The sequence below is a fragment of the Galleria mellonella genome, unplaced genomic scaffold, assembly GCF_026898425.1.
Source record: "Galleria mellonella isolate WM207_F2 unplaced genomic scaffold, CSIRO_AGI_GalMel_v1 utg132, whole genome shotgun sequence".
In the NCBI taxonomy this organism is placed as follows: Eukaryota; Metazoa; Arthropoda; class Insecta; order Lepidoptera; family Pyralidae; genus Galleria; species Galleria mellonella.
In genome coordinates this window covers 78,519-93,251 of record NW_026441989.1, presented here as the reverse complement: position 1 = coordinate 93,251, position 14,733 = coordinate 78,519, and the positions used below count along the sequence as shown (strand labels likewise).

General features: G+C 32.1%; 1 protein-coding gene across 1 annotated transcript; it reads left to right on the top strand.

Annotated features, from left to right (window-relative positions):
- The first annotated feature begins 587 nt into the window (after positions 1–587).
- LOC113518459 (monocarboxylate transporter 9-like) lies at positions 588–14,685 on the top strand. Its single transcript, XM_026903397.3, has 8 exons — positions 588–1,192; positions 6,494–6,620; positions 9,476–9,898; positions 10,373–10,745; positions 10,942–11,089; positions 11,892–12,036; positions 12,643–12,834; positions 14,368–14,685. The coding sequence occupies exons 1-8, from the start codon at positions 1,079–1,081 to the stop codon at positions 14,511–14,513; spliced, it is 1,668 nt and encodes a 555-aa protein (XP_026759198.2). The 5' UTR covers positions 588–1,078; the 3' UTR covers positions 14,514–14,685.
- The last annotated feature ends 48 nt before the right edge of the window (positions 14,686–14,733 follow it).

The window sequence follows — 14,733 nt, the reverse complement described above, 5'->3', positions numbered from 1 at the left end:
AAGAAGTCTATCCTTTTTCATCCTGTACATGTACTATACATATACACCAAATTTCATATACATAGGCGCTATAAAGAGCTCTTATTGCTTAACCATTTTTTGTTTGTTGGTTTTTTACAAAGGGTCAAACAAACTCAGTTTGATTTTATATATATATATATATATATATATATATATATATATATATATATATATATATATATAGCTTTTTAAGATACATTTTGTGTAATTGCAACTTCTACTTAGGTAAATATTTGTTACTTAAAACTAATCATTTTCAGCTTCCTCATGTCTTGTATTAAAATGAAATATTTTCTGGAAACAGACTTTGAAAAGAGCAGGATAAGCAAATTTATAATTTGATATTTGGAAAAAAATTTCCACACAAAATAACCAGTTGAAAACTGGTTATGCATTTCATTAATAAGTAAGAGTATAGACCCGTAACTACTGACAGGTAAACAGTAGCGTGACATACGATTCCACACATATTTTTCGTAAGGAACCCCAATAAATAAACATTCAGATAAACTTATATTGTTAAAGACTCTATCTTTATAAAATAATATTGGTTTATCACTAAGCAGAACAAAACGTAATAAGTTATATTACTAAACGCACTACAATAAAGCTCGTGGATTCCTACTAAGCAACTTATTTTAACTCATTTAACTAACCAGTCTCACAGTTATAAGTGGGTCATCTGCTTTCGACATGTCAACACAATCTGACGTGCGGACAGAGAAATAAATAAATTGTATTATATTTTTTTTTTTAAAAACAAACTCTTTTTATTGCCAGCCAGTTGCTTTCTGTGAAAGATTTGTGCAATTACGGTATTAAATTTAAAACAGTGTCGTGTTTTTCATTTGTGGTGTTTATATGGGAAATCCAAGGATTGTTTAGTCTGTGTGTATATTGTTTCCTCAATTATATTACTATAATTACATTTAAGCCTTGCACAAATACAGCATTTGTATACGATAACAAGAGATTTATAAGACCACCAACCGAGCTCTAAAAGGTTGTATTAGATTTGATACATAGGGTAGTGTATGCGAGTCTGTTTTGGAGGAAAATGGGCTTGAAAGATAAACAAATTTTATGTGATGCGGACGAAGATAAATACGAGCTTGTGCCCCCAGAGGGAGGCTGGGGATACGTAGTTTGCATTGGGCTGTCCGTCATATTCGTGAGTACTTAATTTTTTTTTTTATATTTAGGAATTTTTTTATAGAAATATGTACGACTATAAAATATTTACTTAAATTTAAAGTGTTTATTTTCTTCTTTTTTTCTTTGCAAGATAATTCGTAAACATATTAACGAGCAATAAAAGTGTAATATACATTCTAAAAAACTGGTATAGGGGTTTTCCTGTGTAAATTAGGATACATTTTTTTTATATTATTCTTTAAGTGGTGCAATAAAGAGTTAATAAATAAATAAAATAAATAAATTGCCAAAATACTTACTTTGCTTCTATCTTATGTAAATTTATCTATGTATTCATTTTTAAATTTTATTCAAATCTGTTAAGCCTATTACACGTGATTGGGTAACAAAACAATCATTCAAATATCGAAATACCTTTTCGAACTTTAACATGTATAATATTAGTAGGACTAAATATTTCCTGCGGTTCTACCTGAATATATAAAAACTACCTTATGTGCTAAGTTGGAATCTGGTCCCTTTATGGAGTGTTTAATCAAATTCGTTCTACTTTGATTACAAATAATCAAATATGTAAATATTCAAATATCTTTCATATTTGTAATATTAGTAGTGATTTTTTTTTGTTATTTTAGCCGTTAACTGCCCACTGCTGGACATAAGCCTTCTCCATTACGAGAGTTATGCCAGTAATTGTCACGTTTGAAAGGCAGGTTGGCAATCGCAGTTAGAATTTTAGAGATATTTTAAAAGGGACACTGCTGTCTATCCCTCGCCCTCCCTTAGTTGCCTCTTACGACACTCACGGGAAAGTAAGGGGTGATCCATTCTATGCTGGGGCATACACGGAATAGTGACCGTGTAATAATGATAAAAGATAAATTTAAAACAGAATAATATTACAGATAATTTGAATGTTAGTTTACCAGAGGGAGACTTTGTACAAAAGTCGATTGCTTGGGAACATCTGTCCCATTTGTGTTTCTACCGTGAAGCAGTTGTGTTTGCATGGCTGTGTTTCGGTTTGAAGGGTGGGATATGGCGTGAATTTACGGGATACAGAGGAATAACATCTGAGTCCTCAGGAATGGCAACGCATAGGGGGGTATCATGGGTGTAACAGTATACTCTGTTATGTCCATGGTACTGCTCATGTCTATAGGCGACGGTTACCACTTTCCATTAGGTGGACCGTCAGCTTGTTTGCCGTTCTAAGTTGTATAAAAAAATGACATTTTTTGTTAAATGAGAGATAGAAAATATTGTGTCATTATGAATATTCTATTATAAAAATTACTTATGGAGAAATTTTGATTTCCATTCTAATATAGGGGTAAATTAATATTAATTAACTACAGAATTTTTATCGACGTATTTATCGTATAAATTAATCTGAATATTAATGTAAAGAAAGTAATTGATTCTGATACGTCAACTCGTCTTCTCATATAATTACATAATATGATATTTTAAAAACAAGTCAGTTAATGGAACTTGCAATCTTTTGCTGGTAATACTGATGTGTTATAATTTATCAACTACCAACACATCAACATCCCACTGTTGGGAATGGAACTCTATACTAGCGTTAGACTAATATCTTTTTTTATTATAATAAAATTTTAACCTTAATTTAGACTCTTAGATTGGGTACCTAAGAGTCTCAATTAAGTCCAGTTAGCCGTAATCTCAAAGAATTTTTATATCTTTAAGTAATCTTTTAAGATTTGTTATTAATATTTATAGTATTTAAACATTGTAATTTATAAATGTCTAAATTACGAATAAGTAGAAAGCAAGTCGCAAATATAAAAAAAAAATTGCTCTGTTAAGTTATAATCCTTACACATATTATAAATGTGATGGTGAGTTTGTTTGTTTGTTTATTTATTTTATAATACCTTAAAAGGTCGTTTGGTCCCGGTATAGGCCAACCTTTTCTTTTCCATGAGTGTTGTAAGAAGTGACTAAGGGAGGGCAAGGGATGGGCAGCAGTGTCCCTATTTAAAACATCTCCAAAGCCTAAATATGGTTGCCCATCCTCCTGCCAAGCGTCGCAATTACTGGAAAAATCCCCCAAGATAGAAGCCTATATTCAGCAGTGGACAGTTAAAGGCTGATATGATGAACACATTAAATGCTTAATCACAATCATACACGTACTATATGAAATGGCGAAGGATATAGGTTACTTTTTATCCCAGTCAGTAAATAATTTCCGGTTACGCGGATGAAGTTGGGGGCAAAAGGTGGTATTAAACCAGAAGTAAAAGGTAAAATTAAATACACATTAAATATATACATATACATCACGTCTATCGCTTGTCGCTAATTGAGACAGACAGAAATAGTGGAAAGACAATTGCTTTGATTAAAATATATCTCTTTATGAAACATTAAATCTATTTTTTTAATAAGACGGTGGAATTATAATTTCAGCCGTCAACTGTCCACTGCTGGACATAAGTCTTTCCCATAAGGGTATTTATGCCAGTAGTTGTCACACTTGGCAGGCGGGTTGGCAAACGCAGTAAGGCTTTTAGAGTTTTAAGAGGGACGCTGCCCATCCCTTGCCCTCCTTTAGTCGCCTCTTTCGGCATTCACGGGAAAGGAAAGAATGACCTATTCTATGCCGGAGAACACACGACAAACAATAAATACTAATACTATACTCATGTGAGTATAACTATAGTGGTGTAATAATTGTAATTAATGATATTTTTACACGGGGGAGAAGGATTGTTAGTAATCCCTATTACGTTAACTTATTGATTTATTTATTCTTTATTGCACAATAAAACTTTGTACAAATGGCGAGCTTAATACCATATGGCATTCTCTACTAGCCAACTAATCTCCATTGCTAGCAATTTACCCTGTTAAATCGACCTCCAAGTAGTTCCCTCTGGAAAGCATCGAGATTAATCATTGTCAAATTCATCGCTATGGGCCAACTGATCTAACTTTATTCTCACTAGTCCCCCGTCAGTTTATACCGATAGCGCAGGCGGGATTACCATTTTATTATCACCCATTAAAAAAAAAACTTTACGCGACATGTATACGTATTTTCATTCAAAATAAAGTATTGTACTTTAATACGTAAACATGATTATTTAAAGATGTTCCGTTTAATTGTTTATTTATTACATCTATCATTATTAATGATTGTTTGTTTGTCCTATACTTTCACTCTTATCTAACACGGCGCGGCGATGGAAATGTACTAAGTTATAATAAATTCAAAGTAACAACCCTAAGGGCACGACTAAGAGTAACATGTATATATATATATATATATATATATATATATATATATATATATATATATATATATATATATATATATATATATATATATATATATATATATATATATATATATATATATATATATATATGATCTTTTTTTAATAAATCCATATTCAATATTCTTCAAAAGAAGAAGTTCATCTTTAATAAAATCTAAATCTCTTCAAACAGAAAATGATAATAAAAACAATTTTTTTTTGTTCCGCGAAATAATATCTACGTCAATTGTGAAAAAGGTAATATGAGTATGTGTAAACCTGCTCTTAGTACTACATTTTATCTATAATATAAAAATGAATCGCTCAATGTGTTGCTAAGCACAAATTTCGAGAACAGCTAAACCGATTTCGCTAATTATTTTTTTAGAATATTCTTTGAAGTACAAGGATGGTTTTTACGGAGGGAAAAAATAAAAAAATGGCTGAAAAACTCTGCATAGAACGCTTTTCTACACTCTCATACAAACGATTCGTAATACTTAAAAGTCAATTTGAACTTTAACACCATACCATATAGTTCAAGTGTTAGTTTAGGAGAGGTTTCGGGAAGGCAAAACAATTGAGTGATGTTAGTGTCGTATAAATCTAGCCGACCCGGCGTCCCGAATAACAGTTTTAAAAAAAACTAAAAAATTAAAGAATCGACTCGTCAGCTAGTTGGTCAATAAATTTAAACAAATAAATATTAGTCCAATACGAAAGTATCTAAACTTTATCAACTGCATAAAGTATAAAAATAGGTTGTATAAAATTTTTAACTTTATTTAATTATAATATTATTTTCATCTATTTTATACCTATTATTATACGAGTAGGTATATGTATACCTACGAATAAACCAGATAGGGCATTGACCTATTGAACTTATATCCTTTAACAGAATGTCAAGTGATTACAATCTTGTAGCTATAAATGTCATTAAAATAATATCTATTGATTATTATAATTACTTCACATACATTATTACGGTTCGCGCGAACGTCACTCGATTTGATACCTGTCTGTAAATTCTATAGATATAGACCAGTTTTTTATGGGTTAGAATGGTATGGTAACTCCGCCTGCGCTATCGGTATACGCTGCCGGGTCACCAGTGAAAGATGACAAGTGAGGATGAAATCAGATCAGTTAGCCCATCGTGACCAATTCTTCAAAACTTAACCACGATGATTTTTGGTGGATTGCTCCGCTCATTCATAAACCACTTAACGGATTTTTATAAAAGATTCACTATTATTTGGACATATTTTTATTAAAGATTCATATGAACTATATGTATACCTATACATTCTAATTAATCTTTTTTATAAAGAGATGTTTGCAGAAGTGCTAAGCCGGAAGTCGCTAGCTAACTAGGTAATGGGAACTAGCAATCTCATTATGTGTATTTGCAATGAAAATAATGTTAGGTCGAGGTGGAAAAACTGAAGTAAATCAAAGTTTAGAAGATTGATTTTGCTTTTTCCGTGATCCAAACCTATCAATACGTAATAGCCAAAAATAAAATTAAGCAAGACGATGTTGGTATCACAGTTAATTTCTTGTGAATTCGTTGAGCTATTTGATCTGACTTCTTCCACGCAAATTTATCTCTCTTCAGTCGTACACTCTTGGCAGAGTTATGGTTTTCGTGATTATAGTGGATTGCCGATGAGGTTCTTCTTCACGATTGAAGTCTTCGCAATGTCTCTTCATTTATTTCTGCTCACAATACATACAGTATACTGCTAGAGTACACCGAGTGCAGAATTAAGCCGTGTCGTCACGGAATAGAATGAGCCACCCCTTCCTTTCCCTTAGCTGTCATAAGAAGCGACTAAGAAAACTTAATGATAATGCGGGATAAGTGGCAGTATCCTTTTACCGTGACAATTACTGGCAAAACTACCCAAGGGAGAGGCCTATGTTCGATAGTGAACGATTTGCTGCCGATATGATAAAAAAGATAAACTTGTTTCAATTTTTGTTGTCAAACCGTATTAACACGATTATTTTATTACTTTCAGATAGCTGGAACCGCCCACCAACCTGTCTTCGGGTTCATATATAATGATTTCCTAAACGAGTTAGGAGTGGGCACTGGGGCTGTGACGGTCGTGTTTGGGGTATTCCAAGTTACATTGGCTATCGCTGGTATGTATACTTATGTAACCGTTTTGTAAATGGATAGGGATGGTAGAATAAACTTCATTTAGTGAAACAAATAACACAAAGTAAAGAATAAAAGAATACAAATATAGCGGTTAAAAGTTTTTTTTTTTTTATGCAACTTAGAATAGAGAACAAGCTGATGTCCCACCTGGAGGAAAGTGGTAACCACAGGTGAGCAGTACCATGGACATAATAGAGTATACTGTATCGTCAATAATACCCTCCATGTGTTGCCATTCCTAAGGACTCAGGTGTTATTCCTCAGGTATATCCTGTAAATTTAATGCCATACCCCACTCTTTAAACCGAAACACAGCCATGCAAACACAACTGCTTTACACACGAATGGAACAGAGGTGCCCAAGCAAACGACTTTTGTACAAAATCTCTCTTTGGTAAGTTATTTTCAGAGATCATATTAAATAAGTGTGTGTGTGAGGAAGAAAGAGAGAGCGAGATAGTGAGATAGAGAAAACCTAGTGGAAACTAGAATAAAGCTAAATTTAAGCTAATATAAAATTTTTTGTTGCAACGAAAACTATAATAAATTTTGCAAAGTAGATAATATAAGGAAATCTTTTTGATTTTGTTTCCTACTGAAAGATTTTATTTCATCATTATATTACAATAGAATACAGAAAAAAATAAAAAGCCTCACTGCCGTAGATCGGAAGAATCTAATCTACGGCAATGAGAGCTCACAAAAAATAATTTTATACATCCTTAGTAATAAATTTTTAACGAGACAGACATTATGATTTATAATAAAAAAGGGAAGTTCAAACAGCTATTATTGCATCATTATGAAATTTAATAGACGTGTACAAAGCTAAATTTGAATACGCAGAATTTGAATAGAAAATTTGAGAATGAAAATGCAATGTTTTTTTTTATACTACTGTAGTTGTTTGGAGGAAATAAGTATTACAACTAACTTTATCCATTCACATATATACAGAAGGTATTAACAAAGGAACATGTAGAAAATAATATATAAAAACGGAAATTAAAAGTGTAATAGGTGAGCGATCGAGATGGAGGGAATGACAGTTAAAATGAATATAAGAAGTAAACGTCGCTGTCATGTCTGTACAACCAGTCCGAAAGAAAGAGGTGAATTATCTAAGTACAATTTAATTAACCTACTTGATGGAAAAGAAAATAATGATGTTGACAATGAATATGTACAATATTCATTTACAGACGTCACACTACTATGTAGTAATAGGTAAAGGGGGGGGGGGGGGGGATTGTTAATAATCAGGTCGACATCCACGCATGATTCTGGAAACCATCGTGGCTAATTCTAGTAGAATTCGTTCTGACCTGCTTTCATCCTCATTAGTCATCTATCACTGGTGCCCCGCTATTATATACTGATAGCGCAGACCTTAGTCTATGGATGCTTGTTATATCAGGGATGTTACGTTCGCATTGCAGTCTATTAACAAACCTTACTACGCCCTTTTTGGTGAACCCATGCTGTAGTCTTTAGGAAAAGTCTCAGTACTAAGATAATTTCACAACCTGAGTGTTCGCGGGAGGAACTTCCTCTGAAACTGCACTGTGCGTGACAATTCTAGTTCTAAGTGTGAGGATGGATTCTCTGCTAAAGACGAGCGATACTATGGTGAAAAGTTACTGAAGCCATCATATTGAAGAGTTCTTTATAACACAAACAATATGTTAATATGATTAAAAAAAAATTGAGATATTTTCAAGTTTTAACAAAATACAAGGTCGTTATTTACAATAAAATAAAAGAAAATAGAATACATTCATAGATATTTTTAAGTTATTTTGTCATTCTTCATTTGAAGAGAATTATAGCTCTATATTATGTTATATGTTAGAATGTTAAATCTCAATTTACACAATTTAGTAAATTGCCTTAGCTAATCACATAGTAACAATGACGGCTTAACATCAATTATCTGTAGATAATCATTGAATCTGACGGCTCAATGTACTCGTCAAGGTGTCGCTCGATATACTTATTCGATTGATCTATGTCGACAGGGCATAATTTAAACAGTACGGTCTTCTTGTATTTAATCGTCTGATAATTATGTATCTAATAATCGAGAATGAAATCCGACTAGTTTTAGAACCATCCGAGATCCCTAGTCATAAGCGGCCGTGACATGAGCGGGAATGAGAAATATATAGGAATATGTCGTGTGGTTCCAGTTTATAATAAGGCGACTAAGGGAATTTAATAATTGAAATCGAAAGATGGACTGTTAAAACGTCACGAAAAATATAAAAATTAGGCCTTGGTGATGTTTTAAAAGGGACACTGCTGCTCATCTCTCGACTATTAATTTCTCTTAGTCGCCTATAGGCAAGGCAAGGCGACATCCACAGAAAGGAAGGGGTAACCTATTCTATGTCACTATTACACGGCCGAACCTGTTCATCTGTTTACTATAACACAAATACTATAATCGGCTTATTGTGTAGTAAAATTTTTAGTTATTAATATGCATTCATTTAGATTTATATTTATAATATTATATTCACTTATATTTATAATATTATATTCGTAATAACTCACTTCACATGTTAAGCAAGGATCTCTTTTCATAAAAGTGGGACTTTAGACTACTATTGCTACGCTAGTTAGGTGGCCTAGTATGGAGTTTTATTTTAAGTCTCTCTTCTAATTCACTAATATGGTTTTGAAAGGAAATGGTGATACATTGTTTTAGTATTCTATTACCATGCCAATTTATATTTTGTTAAGTTATAAATATACGTATGCTATATGTTATATGTGTCTATATTAATGTAATTTCTGTTTCTAATTTTGTCAATGATTTATTATTTTATTCCAGGATTCACGGCAAATATATTACTGAAGAAACTAACATTAAGACAAGTTGGATTGATTGGAGCATTCATATATACAACGGCATCATTTCTTGCAATATTTGTAGTATCTACGACTCAACTAATAATAACAAATGGTTTTCTACAAGGCTTGGGCATGGGTTTCCTCATTCCAGTATCTTATACTAGTTTCAACTGTTATTTTACAAAGAAAAAAGTGCTTTATCTCAGTCTATGTAAGGCTTCAATTGGATTAATAACGATGGGGTATCCGTTATTCATTAAATTTACTTTAAACGAGTACGGATTTAGGGGAACACTGGCCATAATTTGTGCTATATCAGCCCACAGTATATTTGGAGCCATGGTGATGCACCCTGTACAATGGCATATGGTCAAACAACCAAAACCATGCGAGAAAATTGTTTGTAAGTATTTAATACTAATTTGTTACTAAAACAAATTAATTAAAAAGACAAATAGATTATTTGTAACATGAGAAATAATATGGATCAACACGGGAGTAAGCTCAAAGAGTTTACTCTCGAGAACTCCCGAGATGAATTATCGAAATCGGTTCAAAATTCGCGGAGAAATTGCATAACGTACACGTCTTATTTATGAAGTTAATAGAATATAAACAATCTTGTTGTAGATATTACATTATGCAATATATTGTTACTTATCAGTGTTACGTATTTCGAATTCTTCCCCTGTGAAAATTCTGTTATTTGTTTAGGACAAATGCTTACTAAGGATAACTTTATTTTCGTAGAACAAACTACAATGTATGTTTCAATTGTTAATGGATTTCCCAAAAGATTTAATAACACATTGCGATAAATAAAGTAATATAAATAAATTATTATATAGCACAATTTTAAATATTTGCAATGTTTTAGTGATACCACCAACTCCTGCAGTTGAAGCTGATAAAGATCATTTCGATTTCACGAAGAATGGAATTAATGTCAACAAAACAAATACAACACAACCAACAAATGAGAATACCAAATCTGTTGAAAATTTATATTTGAATAACAACAGACGCAAGGGTTCAGAATTACTGGGCGTACCAGAATTAGCGGATTCCAGGAGATTGAGCATTCCTGTGGTTTTGATCCGGAACGACGGCAAGACGGATAGTAATTTCAATTCGAGTGACAACGTTTATATTGAGAATCTGTATAAAGCTGCCTCTGTATCCAGTTTAGGGAACTTTGGCAATATTGCCGCTGAACCGATGCCAATTATCAAAAACAAAGAAGGGAAATGGTAAGGAAAAGCTTTTAATATTATGTAGACGATTTATATTTAAATCTCGTACCTATTTTAAATTGTAGAAAATGTAATTAGACTCAGTTGGAATAGATTTTAATACTATTAATTTCTCTGTAATGACCTCAACTCTGAGCTCATTTAAATTTGTTGGAAATGTATTTAAAGCAATAGGTAATATTTTTGTTTTCAGGCAAACCGTAACCGAATTTTTAGATCTGACATTGTTAAAAGATTGGGTATATGACAATATTACAGTTGGAATGGCGTTAACTTTCTTTGCTGATTTGACATTCTTTACATTGGAACCTTTGTTCTTGGGAAGAAATCATCTGAGTCAGGTGAGATTATATCCTTATTTGTATTTTGTTAAAAAATTACGTACATGTTTTCCCATTTAGTCATATACGTAATTATTAAAAAAAAACTCCTGATAAAAGGAAAAGCAAAACATTAAATATAAATATTATTATATCAATAAGTGCTCTCATATTTTGGGTATTTAAACTATTATAATCAAGTGTGAAATAATAAATTTTTGGTTTTATATACTTAGATACTTAACCAATTTAAAATTATATGCATATATTAGAAAATAACATTGTAAGGACATAATATGGGCTGTATTTTTCTTTTTTTTTTTTTTAAACCGTGCGAAGCCTAGATGGGTTGTTAGTTTAATAATAAAAATAATAAGATGACTTTAACCATAACGAAATAAACATATAATGAAACAAAAAAATCATTAGCAATATTTTAAGAGAGTGTTCTACTAGAGTAACTGATTATTTCTCTAAAGAAAATATGAGTTAAAAAATAAGATACCGAGAGCACTTTCTTAAATGGTTTAAATTTTACCCTGAATAATATATACGAGTATGATTAATCCCACGGATAATCCGCGTGAATGATAGAGCAGCTATTTATTAAACCAAGATAATATTTTACCCTATTTCTATATAAAATTATATTTTAATCCTTATATCGCTCTTATAAATATCTTTATAAACTTGAATTATTTGTTAGAAAAGGTTCTTATAGTTTAACATAAAGTTTGCAAATTTTGTTATGTTTAATAAGAAAATAATTCAAGAAACGATTTCTTTATTTATATTAATTTTTTTTTTTTCTTTATACTTTCAGTCTGAAATTGCCTACATAATTACATTTGGTGGAGCCACAGATATGACTGCGAGATTACTATTGGGCGTTGCGGGCCAATTTTTTAGGATAAATGCTCGCTGTATGTTTTTTGCGGGTGCCCTATTTGCTGCCATATTTAGGATAGGTAACTATTAATTAGCAATAATTAATTATATTTCTTCTCTCTTTCTATTATTATATTTTTTTGCAACATGGAATGGCAAACAAGCTGACGGCCCACCTGATGGAAAGTAGTAACCGTCACCTATAGACATGAGCAGTACCACGGCATAACAGAATATACTGTTTCGCCCATGATATCTCTCTTGCGTTGTCGTTCCTACGGACTCAGGTGTTATTCCTCTGTACCTTGTAAATTCACTGTCGTATCCCACCCTTCAAACCGAAACACAGCCATTATTGAATGATCCTTAGAATGGAAAATAAGTTGATATCTCACGTGATAAAAAGTGATAATGATCGTTTATGGCAGTGATTCTCAACCTTTTTTTTGTTGCGGCACATATTTAACGATTTCAAAATTTGGCGACACAAAGAAAAAGATAAAAAATATTTACTTACTACAACACACTGCATAAGTTGTTTATGACAGAAATTTTAAATATTTGCAAAATTTGGCGGCACACTTTTAAAATTTGGCGGCACACAAAAGTGCCGCGGCACAGTGGTTGAGGATCACTGGTCTATGGTATAGACATAATTAATAATATAATATATTTTTTCTTTACAGCATTCGTTCAGTACACAACATTTACGCCTTTATTGGTGTTGACTGCAATATTAGGCGCAACGAGATCGCTGGTGCATATTGCTCAGCCGATTGTGATGGCTGAGCATGTACCTATAGAGAAGTATCCGCCTGCTTACGGCCTCTATATGCTGTTGACTGGAGCTCTAAGTTTATCAGTCGGCCCTATGATAGGTAAGATTATCATCGTTTATATGCTAATTTAAAATTACTTACAATTTTCCTCACATTACTCCATAAATTTTAATTCTTTTCGTCGTTTTCTTGGACATCTCTGTCTCACTTTATGTATAGTATTTGCTACGTTTATGAACCGAGAATTAAACGGAAATTGATAGCAGCATATAAAATTAGGAATATACCCATATTATAAAATATATTAAGATATAAAATACGTGGATTAATAATTCAAAATCGTAAATATTTTTGAGTCTTCTACCCGTACCAACTAAATAACTAAATGCGTTGTGTTTGTTAATTTACCAGAGGGAGACTTTGTATAAAAGTCGTTTGTGCAAAGTCTCCCTCTGGTGGTGACCTCTGTCCTATTCGTGTTTCTACCGTAAAACAGTTGTCTTTGCATGGCTGTGCTTCGATTTGAAGGGTAAGATGTGACAATGAATTTACAGGATACAGTGTAATAGCACCTTAGTCCTCAGTAAAGCATGGGTATCATGGGCCAAATAGTATACTTTGTTATGTCCATGGTTACTGTTCATGTCTATATGCGATGGTTACCACTTTCCATCAGGTGGGCCGTCAGCTTGTTTGCCATTCTAAGTTGCATAAAAGAATGTAAGTTATAAAAATACAAGTTGCAAGGCTAGATATAAGTGCATACAGTATGATAGGTAATAATAACAGGAAACTATATTTAAACATTAGTACAAGATAGATAGATAGACAGATAGATAAACACTTTATTTGAGCCATTTATGACACACGCAAACTAACAAATAAGTTCATACAAAATATTAATTACACAAGCACCGATTTTCACACTACTGAATAGTAATTTATGTCTAATCTATTTAAATTTAGCGCCAGAAAAATCTCCTAATAAAATTAATTATTAACAGCATATGTTTTTGTTCCAACATAGCATTTGCTAACTTTAATAATTTAGGCGTTATGACAAATGATTTATGATGTATTGAAATAGATTTTTATACTCTATATATTTATATGAATAATAGGTATTTTTTTAAACGATTTGAAATGACAAAATATCCTGACAGCCCATGTGATGGAAAGCGGTAACATAGGTATTCAGTAATTTCAAAGCATAGTAGCTTGATTGTAGACGCAAAAATGAGACAAAGGAAGAGAAATATATATTTTAAATACAAAAAGTTACTTTGGTATGTACAACATGTGTATTTGTTGGATTATATATTAACTAACGCCGTATGGTCCCGGCTTAAAATGGGCTACCCCTTCCTTTTCTTGTAAAATATGTTAATAGTCGAGATTGAAATATTACCAAACCTAACTGCAATTGCCAACCCGTCTGCCAAGCATGGTAACTACTGGCAAACCCTATTGGGAAAGGCTTATGTACAGCACTTGGACAGTTAACGGCTGATGTATGATGATTAAGATGATGATGACATTAACTAGAGATAAAAATGAGATAAAATAATATATTCTATTAATTAAAAATAATAAATAGAAAAATTAAGTTCTTTTTATGTATAATTATTCCAGGTTTTCTTCGAGACATCACAGGAAGTTACGTGATAGCGTTCAACATGCTTACAGCATGCAACCTCTGCTGCGTTATTCCATGGAGCATCGAAGGCATACTCAGATTTATGAATCGGAAACAAACCATGAAATCCCTTCAAACGTGATTTCAAAAATGGAAATGACTGTGATATAAAATTATATGAACTAGTTTCTATGTACATTGTGTGGTTTAAAATGTACTAGTCATATACTATATTAATGTAGGCACAATACATGTAGCTTACATGTACCAATATATTAATTATTAATTTAAAAATAAAACTTTTTAAATGACAATTAATATAGCAGCGGTAGTTACTTACCTTGAGGTAAGCCCCATGTTCG